Genomic DNA, 18,725 nt, shown 5'->3' with positions numbered 1-18,725 from the left:
CCATGCAAGTTCATGTCCAAGTGGATGCAGCTGTACCTTTGGGATATCAGAGCTACAGACATGCGACAACATTGGTGGCATCATATTGTAGTGATTTTCAATAACGTACACAGCCGTGTGAACGCTGACAAAACGTGATCATGGTACAACTATTCCTGACTAGTGAAAGTCATTAGCAGCTGTCTTTGGTGGCACTGTTTTACTGTTGGAAGCCAAGAAAGATTTGAATGACATAATCAAGTGACTCAGTTTGTATTATGTGGCTATGAAGTTTACTGTAAGCACCAGTGGACGACCACAATTTTGAGATTTGTCCGAATTATCAGACGTCGACTGTAGCTGTACAAAGGTAAGTATTTAATTGTATAAACAAGACTGAATGTAAACATGAAATGCTATTTGCTTTATTTGAAATTTGCATTCATAAAATCATATATGGAGTCTCACAAATTTCACAATACAAAGGTAATATACAAACAAAAGAAATGCAAATTCTTAAAGTGCAGTTTTACTCAAACACTGCATTTATAAATTTATACAACGTTGGCAACTTGTATTCATTGAAGAAAAGTAGAGTATCTGTATGCAACTGCGGTGCACGCTAAACATTACATGAAGGTGGCACCATGGAAAACTAGTTCTGAGTGTCTTCCTTCATGGCAGCCATAAAATCAGAAGGTGCTTAGAGAATATGTAAACGAAATAAAAATATGCATGTGCAAATGTTTATCACTTGCGAAATGATAATTGGAATACCTTGAGCAAACTGTAGAATACTCACTTGAGGTCGACACTCTGTACAGAGGCATTAAAGTTTGCATGTGCAAGCATCAAAATGCTTGAAAACTATACAAAAACTATACAATGAAATATAATGTGTCATTCTGAAGTTCAGATCCAAAAAGCTGGTTTTCTTCAAACTTCTTGGCGTTACTTTAGTACACAAATTCACTGCCCATAGTGTCGGCATGTTTGGGACCTTATATAAATGACTGTCACTTGGCACAGAAGAAAATGTAAAGGCAGTCGTGTATCACAGCATTGGAGCGGAGTCATGGGCCCACTGTAGCTGCAAAGTACTGTGCTGCAGAAGAATGCAATGGCACGAAAGACAACAGTTCACTTTCTGAACAACGAGCTGTTCTTCATCTTCTTGCTGACGGTCATCAGCTGTTCAGTAGAGACACTCCGCTTCCCGCTTTTCGGCTGCAGAGTAGTGTCTTTGGTGACGACAGATTTGTCTTCAGCCGGCTTTAGACGCTTGCTCGTGGTGTTCTGACTGTCAGTCGCTGATGGTGTCAGCGTCTTCGGGAGGTTCAGTCTGGAGTTCTCGATGCCATACTTAGCCTGCAGGTAGGCCAAAGCTGTTTTGATGTGGTTGAACTCTACGTGTTCCGGGCAGAGTTCCTTGATCGGCGTCAGCCGGCCGATGTCGCCACCCAGAGCAGCCACAGCACTGGTGACAGCGTCCAAGATGTCCGGCGTCACTCCCACGCTCTCCAGATCAACCGGTAGTCCAACCTGATCATAGATGCACAGAAATGGAGACAGAAAACGTGGTTGGAGGTTTTAAAATGTCCGAAAGTAATGGAAACTGCTGTGAGTATCTACTCAGTTAAGGGACTGAAAAGATTTTGATGATGTTGTACAAACGTACCGAGTCGTTAGGGTAGGTCCTTCTGATCAATAAGTGACACATTAAAGTGCTCTGCGTGAAGCATTTAATTTATTATAAGGTCCTTATGAATTTCTCGTGAGCAAGCCACTGCATTGAGACGCTTAGCATGTTTTGATTTGGCCGCCTTGACAAGCTGAACCGCTGCAATTAGTACCGACTGTGCGTGCTCGCAGAGTCTTCTGCACTTAGAAAAGTATAGATCGCTCCAAGATGTAGGACAATGAAGGCATATAAAGCATAATAAACAAACTCTCATGAATGTCTGAATCCACAAGCACGAAGATCGGACATATTCATGTACTACCCACACTCTTTAAAAAATTTACACCCTTTGGGGCTTGTCTTGTCCCACAACAATAATCGTCATCTATTTCGCCCGCATTTCTTTTCTTTGATGCTGCGAGCCTAATACCTCCATGTCACGAATGGCACGTGCGTTATAAGCACGATATAGCATTCTCGACAGGGAAGTAGCGGGCGCTGCATTTTCAAGAAAAGAAACGCAAGCAAGGCAGATGACGATTATCGTTGTGGGATAAATATACACCCCAAAGAGTGCAACTGTTTTAATAAGAGTGCACCATTCCCATTGTGGCTGAAGGAATGCAGCACCAGAGTTCTTTCTAGTAGTTATTGTAGGAAACCCTATGTAACCTAGCCTAGCATAACTGATTGCTAGTAATGGACAACTACAACGAAATTTCACTTTGCCTGTATTGGTTATAAGAGAATATTGTATACTATTGAAGCAATATTGGCAAAGCTGAAGGGCTGGTGATGGCCAAATTTCCTTTTTATTAGCAGACAGTGGCACCTGGTGGCTAGTGAGCATGACATTCCAAAAGATGGCCTCTGAGATTTTCAATCTGTCATGGGCCTGATCTCGGAGGCCAGACACTGCACTGGTTCTCGACTTTCCAGATTCTGCTGGCTTTTTGCTTATTTCTTTTCTTTCTTAGCTTTAGTGTCAAGAATGTTTACTACTACAGAGTTTTTTTGACACGCTCTCATATTCCAGATGCTATATTTTGCATGGAGACTACTCTATACCTGCACTGTCTGAAACCAGGCTTTTTAGGCGGTCCAAACTTTCGTTCCAGTTGACCTTTAGGAGCAAGCTTTAGCTTGTGCTCAAGTCTGGTTTTTTCATTCAAATACATGGATTATACAAAAATGATCTCATTATGACTGGATTACCAGTCTGACCAAAGCTTGTTGCAGTTAAAATGTCAAAATGCAAGTGACTGACTGGCATCAATATTGGTTTAGGCCCTAATATGTTTTATAGAAATCTATTAAAACTGTGAAAGTCTAAATTAAAATTGTTCTTCCACGTGCCAAATTAATAGTATGGCTTATGCTGTTTGCTTTTTACTAAATGCAGCGCATGTTAAACGAAATGTTCGACAGCAGCTCTGGCTTAACTCCTGCGTTCCAAGTCTCAATATGCTAGAAAATTGCAAATACAAGCAAAACTGAATAAGGTGCGTTTGAGCTATAACATTGCTCACACTGCTTGTCAAAAATAAACGCTATGGTCAATCTATACATTGTGTAAAAAAAATGTCAATTGAACTGGTTGAGTCTTCGTAGCATGGTAAGGAATACCGAGTTGGACACATTGTTAAAAAATTTGGAATGCTTGATAAGTAGCTGTTCATACCTTCAGGCACCAATTTTGTCAAGTGACAATTTAGTTTTGCCCAATTACTTGCATCATCAGAATTGTGAAATGCCTACAGCTGCAGAACGGAATGCGAATTTTGAGTTGTCCAGCGAGTTTTGTCAAGGTTACAGAATGTGGACTCTATGCGAGAACATAGACTATATTATGTCTAGCACACTTGGAAAGCGGATACCTGCAATTTGAGAAATATGCGTGATGTAAAACATAGCAAAGAACAATGAAGTAAGGGAACCCGCAGCTTGTCAACATGACCTACACAAAGAGCAGACACCCAGCTACCTATCTTTGACCTTGTTTTTCTAAAACGTCTACCTATATTATTCAAACTTAGTTCACAGGTTTAATCAGGAGTGTTTCAAGATGTATGCAACATGTTTTAAATATTCAGTGTTAATGTTTTTGATGCACTATTTTGACATGCACAATTGTGCACATAGTGCCTAAAAGGTTTAGTGGTTATGAGTTTTGTAGTAAAACATTCTGTTCAACAAACAGCAAGTTGAAGTTCTATAAGCAAGGATCACCTTGATAGCTTCAGTGAGGTGCCCAATAATCGTTGAAACAGCGAGGCCACGACTACTCGCTATGTCCGCAACATTCTGGTTTTGCCGATAGTGGAGGTAGGTCACGCGTTGTGTGTCGCTCAGCTGCTGGATTAGGTAGCTCGAGGAATCATTCTGGCATGAAGAGGAGCCTGTTGAAACCTCGTCCTCATTAGCAGACGGCTGAAGACCACGGTCCTTGCAGAACTGGGAGACCACATCGACCACCCGTCCGCCAAACTTGTTCAGTTTGGCCTCAGAGACACCTTCCACTTTTGCCAATTGCTCCAAAGACGTTGGCAAACCCTGCACAATAGTCAGGAGGATACGGTTGTTGAAAACCATGTATGGGGCGTAGCCGCACTCCGAGGCCATTCTGTTGCGAAGCTCCACCAGCTGAGTGTAGAGCTCAGAGCGGAGCTTTTCGTCTTCCGATGGCTCCCCGTTTCTGGTCAGTGCCAGGAGCGAATCATTGTCCTCTGTCTTTGCCTTGTGCCGACTCTCTAGGATATCCGAGAAGCCAGTGGTTGGCAACGGCAGCCTAGGCGCCACGGTCTTCGGCAACACTTGAGGCTTGAGTATTGGTCGGGGAGCTTCCATTTCAGCCAGTTCTGTTGTTGGCTCCAGCAACAGCTCTTCACTGCCACGAATCCACTCCTTTGCTTTTGCTGTCAGGACAATGGAGGAAATGAATCGTGTAGCCGCACCTTTTGGTGCGCCAGCATTATGGATCGCTTTTTCCATCAGGTATCCTTCAGACTGTAAGAGCCTTGCAAAGGCTTTCCAAAACGCTTCCGTCTTGTGCTTCCCAGTTCCGTAGTAAATGCTATTGCGCAAATAATCTGGCACCTTCTGCGATGCTGATCCTCGTAAAACCGCTATGGGTACAGTTATGCCATACCTCTGATTTGTTCCCATCACGACATCAAACAGAAGTCGGGCTTCTTTAGTATAGTTTGTCTTGCTGTCCTTGCTCGTCTGGGCCTGTCCAGTGTCCTTAGACTTGTCCTGCTTAAGCCTTCGTGTACAGTTGTCGCAGCACCGCGGCACTCCACCAACTGTATCCGCTTCAGCAGCGGCAAAGTGGGCCAGCAATAACTTCCGCCTGCAGCGGGTACTGCTCAGGTAATGCTGCATCTTGTTCAGCATGTCTGTCTTGTGCTGAAGGAACACGGGATTGGAAATATCTTTCAGAAAATATTTGTTGGTGACCAGGTCCCCATTACTGAAGAAGACTATACATGTGCTGGGCAGGCCATCGCGACCGGCTCTGCCGATTTCCTGGTAGTAGGACTCAATGTCCCTGGGAGCGCCATAATGGATGATCCTACGCACGTCCGGCTTGTCGATGCCCATACCAAATGCAACTGTTGCCACGACGACCTGAACTCTGTCTTCCAGGAACATCGTGTGGGATTTCTTCCTTTCTCCCAGTGACAGGCCAGCATGGTACAGGGCACACTGAATGCCCAAGTTGCACAACAACTTGTTAACCTCTTCGGTGGCGCTTTTTGTGGGGCAGTAGACAATCGTAGGGCTGCCATCATTTGGAATGACCTTTCTTAAGTCGTCGGCCATGATTCCTTTTCTCCTCACGTCTAAGTACAGGTTGGGCCTGTCAAAGCTCGTACAGGTGAGAACAACATCATTGAGAGAAAGGGCTTTTACAATGTCATCTCTAACATTGGGGGTTGCAGTGGCTGTGAGTGCCAGGAATGGAACGTGCTGAAAGCTCTGTCTCAACCTGCCAAGTTGCCGGTACGAGTGCCTGAAGTCGTGGCCCCATTGGGACACGCAGTGGGCTTCGTCGATCGCAAACAGAGTTATGCCAACTCGATCGTCGAGAGTTTTCAGCAGGCCGAGGCTAGTCTCGGCAAACTCTGGGGTGATGTACACAACCCTGTACTCCCCAGCGTAGAGGTCGTTGATGACTTCACACTGTCTGTTCTGTGCCGAGCCCAAGAAACAGGCCGGAATGTTAGCAGCGGCCAAACCACGTACTTGGTCTTCCATCAGGGAGATCAGCGGGGACACAACGACCGCCGTTTTGCCGGTGTAAACGGGAGGGTATTGGTAGCACAGGCTCTTCCCGTAGCCGGTCGCCATGACAACGCAGTTGTCCCTTTTCTCCTCCAGAACCGAACGCACTATCTTCCACTGCATCGGCCTGAAGGCACTGTGGCCAAACTTGGTCCTCAGTATGCTAAGGTGCTTCTCCGATGGCGCCGGTTCGTTTTTGAGGGACTCTTCCGTGGTAATTTCAAACAAGGGACCCGCTGCTTTCCCCTCGCAGAAGCTATCGAATTCGTCGTCAGTTTCGATATCGTAGTTGTCGGCGGGTGCTCCATCCTCCGGCTGATCTACTTCCTCGGCGCCTTCGTTATCGATGCAGCCCGCCGGATCAGCTGGGTCTCGCTGACAGACGCCTTCGGCTAGGTCGCACATCGCGACGACGCTCGTGTCGAAGTCGCCGTCGCTGCCCCAACCGTCGCTGTCCTCCACGCCGTCGCACGACTGATGCGGCGCCGATTTCTTCTTGTTCGTCTTCGTCAGCTCATCTCTGACCTTCGAGAGCATTTCGGCGACGAGCTTGAGCTCGGATGCCCTGGCCGTCGGACAATCGGAGTTCGCCCTGTCGTCACAAACGAGGCCTTCGATGTCGTCGACGAGACCGCGAACTTTAGACAGCTCAGTGCAAATGTTTGAAGACATTTCGCCCGTCCCGGAACAAAACACTTTGCCGAATTTCACATGACCACAGATTAACTACACTTGCACACTTGTACAAGTCAAGCGGGAACGGGCCGACCACAACACCCGCGCATTTTTCTGCAGACGAACGCGATAGCACGACTACCTGAAGTAGACTAGAGTACTGACAAATACACAAGCGAAACAAATATTTTGTTTCGGTTTCTGACCCTAACTTTAAGGCATATGCTCGCACACTCTCAAAATTGTCACTGAAATTGGCGATATAACGTTTCAGTAGAACTCTCAAACTCAGATTGTTTATTGATTTATATGGTTTTGTTGCATACTACGACCACTACGACATGGTGGTTGTATTACGTATTACTCCATCAATGACTCCATACACAAACATGGCGCGCAAGATGCCGGCGGCCATTTTTAAACTAGTCGCACACATCCACTGCCACAGCCTTCTAGATCATGATTTTCCACTAAAGTCGCATAATTCCACGGAGTTGCTCGCTCGAACGCGGCTAATTTTGCACTACGGCACGCAGCAGAGCAAAGATGTGTTTATTAACCAGACAAGGCGAGCAAAAACTCCGAGCATGCAAACACGCAAACAAAAGCTAACGCAAAAAAAAAAAAAAAACGACGCCGCAGCTCTCTTGCGGGTTTCCACCCGCCTTTTGAATATACCCGGTGAAACGAACTAAAGTGCTCAACGTCGATTACAAAAGGCTCGCCCCGGAAACAGTGCCAAGGTGGTGCGTTTGAAAACACGCTAACAGGGATTGGCCGTCATATTGTTTACAGAGGGCGCGCCAGCGGCTCGGGCGGGCGCTTATTTTAGATTTTGTTTTCACTTTCGGACAGTTGCTTCTCCCTTCGCATCGTTCTCGGCCCTGTTGGTGTTCTTGTGCGAGCGAGCGGCAATTTTTTTCCACCGACAAAAAGGTACGTGCGCGGTGCCGTTGTCGAAACCGAGAAGCCGTAGAATCTTGCGCGACCCGCGCGCTTCGCTATGCGTTCGACGTTGATTCTAGCTCCTTCGTCGAAAACTGCACGAGCGATGTGTAGTTACTGCGCGTGCGGCGAACTGTCGCAAGTCCACGGTGAGAGTCCTCTCTCCGCCTTTTTATCGGCGGCATCGTAGGACACGGATCAAGAACAGGTCGTGATCGGCTAACGGACGGAAGCGTGTGTCGGATACCGCTCGGGTTTTCCGCCTTCCCTTCTCGATTGGGCGAGCGCGACAGTATTTGAAATCGGAAATAGGTCGTCCCATCGAGAGCCCGCTTGGGCTAGCCGCGGTAACGTTTTTTTTTTTCAAATATTTATTTTGTCTCTCCGGCCTGCGAAAGGAACAGACGCCGGCGAATGCTGCAGATTGCACCGTGTACACTACTTTTTGCTTACCGTCGGAGATCGGTTCCAAGCTGCGCTGGAAAAGAAAGCACCCGAAAAAAGAAAAAAAAATGCGAAGACGGAATGGACGCCTTTTCGACGGTTTCCGTTTAGTGGGCGCTGACTGACGGCATCGTGAACTGCTGTACTTTTTTGATCCTGTCGTTGACGGCCTTTTTCGACGTATTGCGCGGCCTGATGTAAAAAAACGAAACACGTTTTCTGGCGAGTGAATGAGTGATTGCGGGTTACCGGGTTTACTTGCTTCAACTGCTTTTAACTCTGCCGTTCTCGTCAACAGGCGGGGAGAATGAATAGTGATGCTGCAACACCGGCTTCGGACGCTTTCGTGAAGAAATCCCTCGTGTGCTTTATTCAGCAGGAAACCAGCGAAGATGCGGCAGAGTAAGCAACTGTTCCTTTCGTTTTATTTTGTGAACCCCCGCTTTCTCTCTCTCTCTCTCTCTTTAAATGCAAATTGATTATTTCTGCTTTAAATAGAGTTTAGTTACTAAAGAGAGAGAGAGAGAGATAAAAAGAGGGGGGGGGGAATCCGGTTGAATACAGAAAGTACAGCTACATTAGCCATGAGGCAGCAGATACACGCTGATTCTTTGCAGTTTCAGTAGTTGGGGTTTTGTACATCCCTGCACTACTTCTGAAGGAGGCACCGTATGCTCGTTAGGTACAGAAATTTTAAAAAAATATGCAGGTGGCGCTACAGTACTGCAGAAGCACAATTCCATGTTTTTAAACGTGCAGAAGTCACTACAAGGTCCATTCCACACATTACACTGAGAAGCAGCTAGAGAAGCTATTGAATGTCGTAAATTTTTCCAGGTGTATATATGCATGTATAATCATTGACATATATGCTACATTGCTTAAAGAAGGGGGCCAGAAAGGGCTAGAAAAATGTACGGTGCTGTTCAGTGGTTAATAATGAACAAGTTTTTGTTGAATAGATTCAAAGAAAACAACAAAGAAACAAAATAAAAGTCAGATACGAATCTTGTCTGAAAGGTATATTGGTATAAGGATTGTGTACTGGTAATTTGTAGTCAGGAAAACCTTTGTATACCAGGAATTAAACCAAGCCAATCATTTAATTGAGTGAAATCTGATGATCAATTGCTCTGGTGAAAGGAACCTTTACCTCAAGGCCAACTCCGTTTTCCACATTCAGAAACATGTTAAATGCAGAAATGCTCTTAGACAATTCTGATACAACCTGGATGAAATTTGTCGCATTTAAAAGGGAAATCCAAATTTTACGGACTTGAGGAAGCGGAACTTTTATTCAGGGCATTGATTGGTTTAGGATTTAAACCGGTGTAATGATGTAAAGCTGGTAATGTCAGTGAAAAAAAATGGAGGGCTGGAGCGTGGCTGTAACGCTGCCAGAAATAACCCTTTTTTTTTGCAATTACAGCATGATTGACGAAATTCTGCTTGCCTATGTTGTGGGTATCCTGGAGTCCGACATAGCCGAGGAAGGATTCGACGTCTTGGAGTTCAAGGAAATGCTTTCTGCTTACATCCCAAGTTTCGACTCGATATCGGAGTAAGCACTTTTCCTCAATTTACAGTTCATAAGACCTTGTCAGCTGTTTTCATTTGTACCCATGTGGATTACAATCTCGTTCTTGCATCTGATCTGTTTAGAAAGATTGTTTTGTGCAGCTTATGAGTTTTAACATGAAATTTCCGTTTTTTTTTTTTTTTTGCTTTAAATGAAGGTGTGAACCCTCTAAACTGCAGGAACAGTACCGGCAAGCATCAGAGTGCCCTAAGTAATTTACCTTAATATTTACTTTTACAAACGAGTTCTGTTATCCAAGAAGTGGATGTGTCATGGCATCATGATTCATTTGTTTGCTCCATCCCTGCGTTCGTTGCTGTTGGTGTACAAAAATTCATCACAACGAACATGCCCAGCACTCTTGTATAATTATTTAAGCTTTTCTTTTTTTGTGTGTGTGAGCAACATTGTTATACCTGACTTTATTGCTATACATCAGTAACTTTTGCTCTGTGTCATGAGATCACAATAATGTCGTTTGATGTCAAGTTCAGTGTTTCAAGACCAACATTACTATCAAATTTAAAGGCCTTAAAAATGCTTCCCTACCTTCACACTTACTAAGTGTCTAGGTTCTAATTATTTTATATTTGCTAAGTCCTTTGCATCCCAAAAGTGTGTCATGCAGAAGATGTGTGTTGTGGCACTCTTTTAATAGATCAGAAAGTTGAGTGGGCTAGTAGGGCCCAATATTGTAACCATAAGTGCATTGCACTGTGCTTACAAGGTCAGAGCAGTGTGGTGTCTTGGATGCACTAAACTTAAGAGCACATGTCAAGCTTTAGATTATCAGCTGTTGTGTGACTGTTCTTTCTCCATGTGCAGTACAAAAATATCATCTTGGGTGGGACTGCTGTCCGGCAAAGTCGGAAAGCACACAGAAAGTAAGAGCTTTTTGCTGGTGCCTACAGATTGATTCTTATACACACGTTGTCGCCCCCCCCTCCCCCTTGTCTCTTTTCTTCCTACTAATCATGCAACTGCTTTGCACATCATTGCAGAAAAAAGAACTGAAAGCTTGCTCATTTCACCAGTCATCTCCCCAGAGAGCAAAACATCCAACAAGTCGACACCTCGGTCCCGAAACACGAGCCAGTCGGAAGAGGACATTGGGAAGCCAAACCGTATAGCTGTCTGTGTACGTCCTACTTCACATCTTTGTTGGCGTGGCTCTTTTCTGGCAGTTTCAAAACACCACTTTGAGGATGAGGGAAGACTTCACAAGTACAGTGGACAGCGCTAGGCCTAATCGTTATGATTGTTACGGTATCATAAGGAGAGTTCTACCCTCTGGGGTCTGTGTGGTCTTCAAACAGTAATCATCATCTATTTTGCTAGCATTTCCATTCTTTAGCTTTCCGGGCTCACTAATCTCATGTCAAGTACACTATACCTCACGTTAATATGGGCATGTTATTCGCGACCTGAATGTGCCAGATGCACAACATTAATGAAAAGAAAGGCATACTAGACAGATGACGATTATTGCTTGGTGACAAGATAAGCCCCAAAATGGGCAAATGTTTCTTAGAGTGTGACTGCTGCTAGCTGCGCTTGAAACATTCATGTCTGTACTTTCAGGGTGTAGTCCAGTCAAGCAACTACTTTATTGAGGATCACTTTGAAAAAGTTTGTTCAATATGACTGCCAAGCAATTCCACCATACTTGTTATGGATGAAACGAGGTTTTTTACAACATGAAGGAGTAGTGCATAGATTGTGAAATTGCACAATATCAGCAACAGCCTACTTCGCATTCCATTTTTCGATCTCATCTTCTTCAGCGTCACTGTGCAATGTGATGCTATTGTCAGCATCTTCAGTAAGAGCTTCCTCATTACTTCTGTAATCTGCCCTGAACTGTTGGCAGGATGTGGAAACACCTACTTGAAAGCTCTAAAAGTAGAAGCGCCTGCTTTCTGCGCCTGCTTGCAACAGTCGAAGGGGAAACGTTTTCTGGCTGTGAAATGTAAGCTGTGGAAAGATGTACATAAATCAAACTATGAAAAGCTATCTCCTGCTTAAATTTTAATGATATTGAGCCAGTGGTAGACTTTTTGGAAGCAGTTTCTTAAAGTAGTTGGGCTAGATACACTGGTCACTAGCACTGATGGTTTCCGAATCAGATTTATTTTTAGTCGGCATGAAATGTTTACAGATTATGATCTGAGAAAAAGCTGAATATTTTCACAGCTTTGGCACACCACCTGGCATTTGGATTTGGGGCCTGTTCTAGCATATGCAAACATACAGCGTTGTATGGTTTCACTGGCTGCAGCTGCAATGCTGCTCGGTAATTCAAAATTTTCTCGGATTCCGCAGTACATAGTCTTTCGTTGCCGGTGGTACTTGCTGGGTACAAGAAAGCGCAAGTACAAGAAAGGATACAAGAAAATGATATCCTTCCTGAATGATAATTTCAATTTGCTTTTTCATTTCACCTTGTCTCGCAGGATGAGTCAGAACTGTGTGACGGAACCACCTTCCGCACGCTCTGCGAGATGTTTCCGGCGGCTTGCGCGCTTGAGGTTCGACGTTGCCTTATGGTCGCCGGTGGTGACACTGAGGCTGCTGCGCAACTGTTGCTTCAGCGCGACGCAGCAGCGGAGACACTGCTCTCTGGACCTGCGCATGGTTCAGCAAATCCACGCAGGGATACTTCGTCGCTTCCACTTGGTGACAAGGAGCTCAGGGAACAGATCTTGACAAGGTGTGTTGCAATTCTCTCAAGACGCGCGGGTCTTCTTTGTTTACACTACGTTTACAGTTGCACCCGTTGTGCACAGTCAGTGCACAGTGCGCACATGTCCTGGTTAAACAAAGCGCCGTGTGAAGCACAAGTGCGTGAAGTTGCAGGAGTGCAGACGACTGGACAGCATTCTAGGAAGCAGACGACAGGGCACTGTGTCGTCTGCTTTGAAATAGCACATGGAAGCACATTTGATGGAAACACAATCATATCAAAGGAAAAAAGCACATTCTAAATTACATGCTGGCGTATGTGCATACTTGCGATATTTCTCTTAAGATAGGATTTAAAGGGACACTAAAGGGAAAAATGATTTCTTCTGCATCAGTAAATTACCATTTTACAACACCAAAAATGCCACTCTTACAACGATAAGACGTTTGGTAAGCCAGAAAAAGCGCAAGAACGAAATACGGGTGGCGACACCTACTTAAGTTCCCGCACCTGGGGGCTGTGATGTCTTGGGTTTTGATGACATCTTCTAGGGCCTACTAATTATATATAGCGGTACAGATTGACTACATTGTGTTCTAAAGGAACCAAATATTAAACATGGCAAGTTTCGGGAACCTTTATTCAGCCAACGCAGCCCAAATGCGAAAACATACTTTGGAATCCCTGACGTCACGCAGACATACCGGTGCTTCGGTTTCGTCTGATACTTGGACCTTCATTTTCTCATCTAATAACCAAACTATTTTTTTGAAATGACTGCCTGCAGGGTTCTCAAACAATGCTTCATTAGTCTAAACTGATCTATTGTTTCATTTTAGTGTCCCTTTAATGCAAAATAGGAATTAAATGCAGAAATATGACAGCAGATAGAGCCAAGTCTTCAATCACATTGTCTTTTACCTTCATTTCATTTTTCATCTGAAGATATATTTTATGTTTGGCGTTGCACTGTTGAGCTCGAGGTGACATGTTCGATCCCAGCCGTGGCGGCCACATTTCAATGAGGGCAAATGCAAAAACGCTTGAGTACTTAAGTTTATGTGCACGTTAAAGAAGCATATGTGGTCGAAATTAATCTGAAGTTTCCCACTACCGCGTGCCTCATGATCAGATCATGCTTTTGGCTTGTAAAACCCCAAAATTTAATTTCTATTTGCATGTTTTTTCACAAGACTATGCAAAATGTGAAGACGAGCCTGTTCCATCTTCATCTAATCTTTATCTGTTGCTTTTTGAGCACTTCTGTTTCTCCCATCTTGCTTGGCGATTTCACTGCAACACCTATAAAGTGTACAAATATTGTTTCATAGCCTCACAAAATTTCACTGTTGTGATGCATCAGGTTGTAGTGGTTCTTTGGAATCAAGGAAGTAGATAAAGAAGAGTACTTCAAAGGGAGAGCTGAAGTCTGAGGTATACTTCTGCAGTAATCAACGCCTAAGTACTGATAAGATGTTCTCTTTCATACGATGACTCACAAATCATTTGTATGTTTGCGAGCGATCTGCTATACATAAACTTTGTCTGCCTTAGATTCCTGTGTATGCACAACCTACAAAATTGCGGTACTGTTTCTCAATGCTCAGTATCAGAGTTGTAAACCTGACGCTTCAGTTGCTAGCAATTTTGTAATTTTTGCTATCTCCAACAACGTTTGCAAAAATATTTTGTAAATTTTTTTTTTTGAAATGCAGCAGTCCTCATCAAATTCTGTGCAGTCGATGCTGAGAAGCGCTGTGTCTCCGTTCACATGTATTTAGATAGGAGCTCCGGAGGCAAAGTTCTCTCTTAACTCATGGTTTACTAACTGTTTACTATGCTTATTGCTTTAGTGGATACTCAACTGTCTTCAGCTGCCTGTGTTCCTGTTCCTTTTTTTCCCTAGATATGGCTACATTGATCAAGATGAAGATGAAAAAGAGCATAGGCCTGTTGCACCAAAGACTGTAAGTGATGCCTTTCGGCCTTTTAGTTTACCACTAAAATCCCGTTGAGAAGGGTTGTTCAATTGTATAAGTACATTTGAGATGATACAAGTGCAACATCAGTAGGACGATAACAGTAGACTCGTGATAATAGAAATGCAGGCGATTGTAAATTCCTCTCAAGTTCAGTTTTTGGTTGCCAAATTCTCAGATTATTAAGATAGCTGTTCACGTTCATGTCCCAATTTTGCTCTGCTTTTGTGTTTCACCCAAGTTGAGCTCATTGTCGATTACTAGAGACTGAATGTTTAGGCACTAAAAAAACGGCTGTTTAAGGTGCCTATAACAGGCACCTAAATTTAAGGCGTATATAACAGGCACCTAATTTAAGGCATTATACTTTAGGTGCCAATTATTCTCCTTTAGGAATGTGTAGGCACAATTATCAAGAACTTCCACTGTACATCTGACGATAAATTATGATGTTTTAAGTAAAATAGTCCACTAAACTGCTGTTGTTTCGAAATTCACCTTGTTTTCTTGATGAGATGGAATGAGGCAACTTGCTTAGCTAACAAGATTTGTGAAATTTAGTGTCCCTAGACACCACGAGAAAAATTGTGAAAGCAGTGAAAAAACAAGCACCATCTCAAGAGTTTCGAGCTTCATGTTGTGCCTTTTTTGACTGAGTATTGGTTTGTATGCAGAAAAGGAATGCTCAGCGTACACCAAAGTTAGGGGCTCATGTTTGTACTTCAAGACGTTCAATGATCCAGTGCCCCCTGAAATTCCAGAATGTTCATCGGACAGAACCTCTGACTGTTCTTTCAGTACCGATTACCCGGGATTTTGTCGAAGACAAATGAAGCTTCGAATGAAGTATATCAGCAACAGGTTCATTAAGGGATGGTGAACCTTCCGTGATCATCCAGAATGAGCCCTACGTTCTGGGTCAGAGTTCCGCTCGAACATTCAAGTTTCTCAATGATGTCAGCTAAAGATGTGAAGTGAGCACACAAGTACGCGAATCGTTCCTTAGCACAGTTTGAGCATTTCTCACAGCGATGCTCTCGTCTGCTGGAAAGCTGGTAATAAATGCCTTTACATGGGCAAGGTGTAAGCCAAGTTCCCCAGCCAGCGACAACATTATAAGCAAAATAAGGCTAGGACAAAAATCACGAAAAGGCATTTCTGGGTTCTGGAAATCCAATGCAGGCACTAACATTGAAGTAGACATTTATAGCCACAATAAAGTGCTGCTGTTTCTAGAGCCGTAGTTTGTGCTTATATATAAGCACAAAGAGAAAAAATAAAATGAGCTGTAACGCAATTTCTCGTTGAATCCATTCCAACTCATATAAAAAATCTGTCTGCTACCCATGATTCCCACGGCAGCTGAATAATTGCAGTGCAACATTTCCCTCGGCAGTTGAACATTGAAATAATGAATTATCATATGTAGCAAAGTAAATCCAAAATGTTTATTGCCAGTGTCAGCATGTGATGATTGTATGCTTATAATGAATATTGGATATAAAGAAGGCGTCTTTACGTCTGATTCGAGTTCTCTATGATGAGGTTCGATTGTAACGATCTCAGTCTGAAACTCTAGGATGTGCTCACGTGACTCCCAAGAGTGCAATTGCGCTTATTGGACCCGCCATGATTTCCCACCACTGTCTCAGGAGCCAAAGAAGCTCATCCGTTATCGGGACAACAAGATCGTCAGCGTCAAGGGCGAGAAGTATTCAGAGGTGAAACGGGAGGAGAGTGACGACATGAAGCGAACCTACGTCACTCTAAAGCCAGCCCGGCAATATAGGTTCCACTAGGGTTACAAACATTTCTCCTTTGATCGCTTTCGCGTGCAGACGCTGCTTAGAAGCATGATGACCATGTGACCAATTGGTGCTGCCGCTGCTGCTGCCAACAATGCTAGGATGCTCGCTAAAGGTTGACGCATTCACACCGTCTTTTTCTGCAGAAGGCAAATCCATCTGTTCAGAAACAGATGAACCAGAAAATTGCCTGCTGCACTGATGGAGCAGACGGCACTGAGTCTATTAAGGCAGAAACAGACGGACTGTCTGATTTTTTCACAGACGACGCAGATGACAGTCTGTCTGTTCAGGCAGAAACAGGCTAATTTTCTGGACTGACTGTTCTTGCCTCATGCAGGCGCTCTTTTGATTTAATGCATAGGAGGGGAGCTGGCTACTCTGCATAATCTTGTGTCATGCCATGCTGGTTTTGCTTGCAGGGAATGCTGTGAAGTCATTCTGTGCAAAGCTGGCACTGTTCAAAACAAATGGTGATGTGTAGTCGCCACCACCTTGTGTTGGCAAAGCGAATAGCAAAGTACAGTTCATTCTGAACTGGTTTTGGAAGTGCTCATGAATTGGAGAGAGCTCACAGTTTGCTTTGCCAGAGTGCTTTTGGGACAGGCAGTACACGACAGGCCCAGTACAGGAAGTGCGAGGTTCGTTTTGTGCAGGCACTGAAGTGACATGACACAGCTCGCGAGATGCAGGACAAACTGTACAAAACCGTGCGCTGGAGCCTTTGTAGCCATAGGTTTAACATGCAAAGAACAGTGAGTGATTGCCGCTTCATTAGAAAAGCTTCCTCAAACTCAAAGCTGTCTTGAAATTTTTCGAGCTGCAAAGAACTGATCAAGAGCATTCTGAACGTAGCTTTATTCGTTGCAAATGCAACAAAGTTCAATTTTAATTGAATTTACTTTCTTGTGGCTGCAAAATTTTCCCCAAAAGAAACCAAGCTTTGCATGCCGTTATTTAAATAACGCTTCAAAAACAGCACAGTCCTTGTGCCAGCACAAAAATCACCTGCTTGAAAAAAAGTTTGGTGCAGTACTTGCAGACAGCTTTCTGTAGCTGTGCAGGCAGGCGTCAAGATTATTTTGCGCATGTATCAATGCACATTGGCAAGGCTGGCTTGACACCTCTTTTGGCCTGGATTGAGTTTCATCACCTGCAGCACAACTTAAAGGAAGAAATTTCCATCCACCCTAGAGCAGCACGAAGCTACAAAGGAAACCCAATGAATTTCTCAAAAAGAAAGCTTGCAGTTCAAGAAAAATTTGTCGTGGTCTAAAGATTGAACCCGAGACCAACATCTTTCCGGTGTGGTCTCTCTACCATCTGGCCTAACCAGGAGGCTGGCAGACTGCAGAGCAAAGTCAAATTAAGTGACAACTCGAAAGGCAAGGACACTGAATATGGCAATTGAGTTCTAAGTAAACCCGCAAGATGGAGAAAGATTCATGAAGGGGACAAATTGCTATTCACATGATAGTGGAATGGAGCTACAATACAAATAAATAATTAAACTGGTTCTGTCTCAACTAGAACAGACTTATTTATCCATTTTTCAACTGTGAAGCTTTTTTGCTGAGAAAGTTGTACGGGCTTCCTTTGCACCTTAGTGCTATTGTCAGGTGGATGACAATTTTTCTCCATTTACCTTAAGTGCTACTGACAGTACATAATTTCAAATTCAGTATTTATTAAAAGCTGAAACCCAATTTTGTACTGCTACATCCAGCAGTGCTTTCACACATGGATTTTGATTTCCATTTTATAGCCTCATGTGTACAACCATAGAAAGTTGCCCACAAGTACAGCATCTGCTCAACTATTGCCTGTGAATTAGTCCAAGGGGTTTCAATTACAGAAGAACATTAATTGCTTCACATTTGGCTAAGCACAAGCTAGAAGCCCTTTTGATCTCACTTTATCAAAAATGTTCACGATGAACACTGAAAAAATTAGAATCGTCTCTTGTTTGTGGCAGAACCTCTCTACGACCACCCTAGCTTTCAAAAATGAAGCGCCAACGGTAACGGCACACAAGGAAGGAACAAAAGTCAGGAGCGCCTTGTCCTTTCTTATGTTCCTTCCTTGTATGCCGTTACTGTTGGCACTTCATTTTTTGAAAGCTATGCACCAACTAGCCCCATGTGTTTTACAGTGACAACCCTAGTCTTGCTTTGCGCGTGCACTGTGCTTCGCTGGCAATGCACTTGTTACTGTTATCGACTTTGTGACCACGAAGAAATGCGAACAATCAGTTACTTAGTTTTAAGGGCATGTAAATAATATGAGAAAAAGTGTGCTAGCATGTTGTAAGAACTACCACGCTCACCAAAAATCTTGTGTTCCCTTGGGAGGCACACTCCAAACTTGCACCCATTTTATAGTTCCAGTACTACTTTTTTCTTTTTTTGAAGTGGGTGTACCATCTGTTGTTGTCATGTTGGAAACTGAATTATGCAAAGGCTGGTACATGAGTGTTGACACGTGCAAAGCATGTGTAAGAACAAAGGTGCATACAGCAGTTGTTAGATTTATGGCCTGAATGTGTATGTGTTGACGTCACTGTATCGCTGACATATGGTCAAACCTGATTATGCTGAAGTCGCATTCAACATGAAAATTTTTGCTAGCTCAGTCACTGATATCCGTAGAAAAATTTTTTAATCAAGTC

General features: G+C 43.7%; 2 protein-coding genes across 3 annotated transcripts; one reads left to right on the top strand and one right to left on the bottom strand.

The window, feature by feature from the left end:
• Positions 1–382: 382 nt before the first annotated feature.
• On the bottom strand, positions 383–6,758 carry LOC142564958 (bifunctional 3'-5' exonuclease/ATP-dependent helicase WRN-like). The gene is made up of 2 exons (XM_075676178.1): positions 3,890–6,758; positions 383–1,521 (listed from the first exon to the last, which is right to left on the bottom strand). The coding sequence occupies exons 1-2, from the start codon at positions 6,617–6,619 to the stop codon at positions 1,120–1,122; spliced, it is 3,132 nt and encodes a 1,043-aa protein (XP_075532293.1). The 5' UTR covers positions 6,620–6,758; the 3' UTR covers positions 383–1,119.
• Positions 6,759–6,802: 44 nt separating this feature from the next.
• On the top strand, positions 6,803–18,106 carry LOC142564962 (CUE domain-containing protein 2-B). Of its 2 annotated transcripts, none has more exons than XM_075676183.1 (8): positions 6,803–7,558; positions 8,310–8,413; positions 9,441–9,572; positions 10,416–10,474; positions 10,592–10,728; positions 12,044–12,300; positions 14,180–14,240; positions 15,905–18,106. In XM_075676183.1, exons 2-8 carry the CDS (start codon positions 8,319–8,321, stop codon positions 16,049–16,051), a joined length of 888 nt encoding a protein of 295 aa, XP_075532298.1. In that variant the 5' UTR covers positions 6,803–7,558; positions 8,310–8,318; the 3' UTR covers positions 16,052–18,106. The 2 variants fall into 2 exon arrangements, with proteins under 2 accessions (XP_075532298.1, XP_075532297.1); XM_075676182.1 differs by lacking the exon at positions 15,905–18,106 and adding an exon at positions 14,927–15,898.
• The last annotated feature ends 619 nt before the right edge of the window (positions 18,107–18,725 follow it).

Source organism: Dermacentor variabilis, chromosome 11 (assembly GCF_050947875.1).
Source record: "Dermacentor variabilis isolate Ectoservices chromosome 11, ASM5094787v1, whole genome shotgun sequence".
Classification (NCBI taxonomy): Eukaryota; Metazoa; Arthropoda; class Arachnida; order Ixodida; family Ixodidae; genus Dermacentor; species Dermacentor variabilis.
Note: the sequence above shows the minus strand (reverse complement) of the source record. Positions and strands in the feature narration are given on the sequence as shown.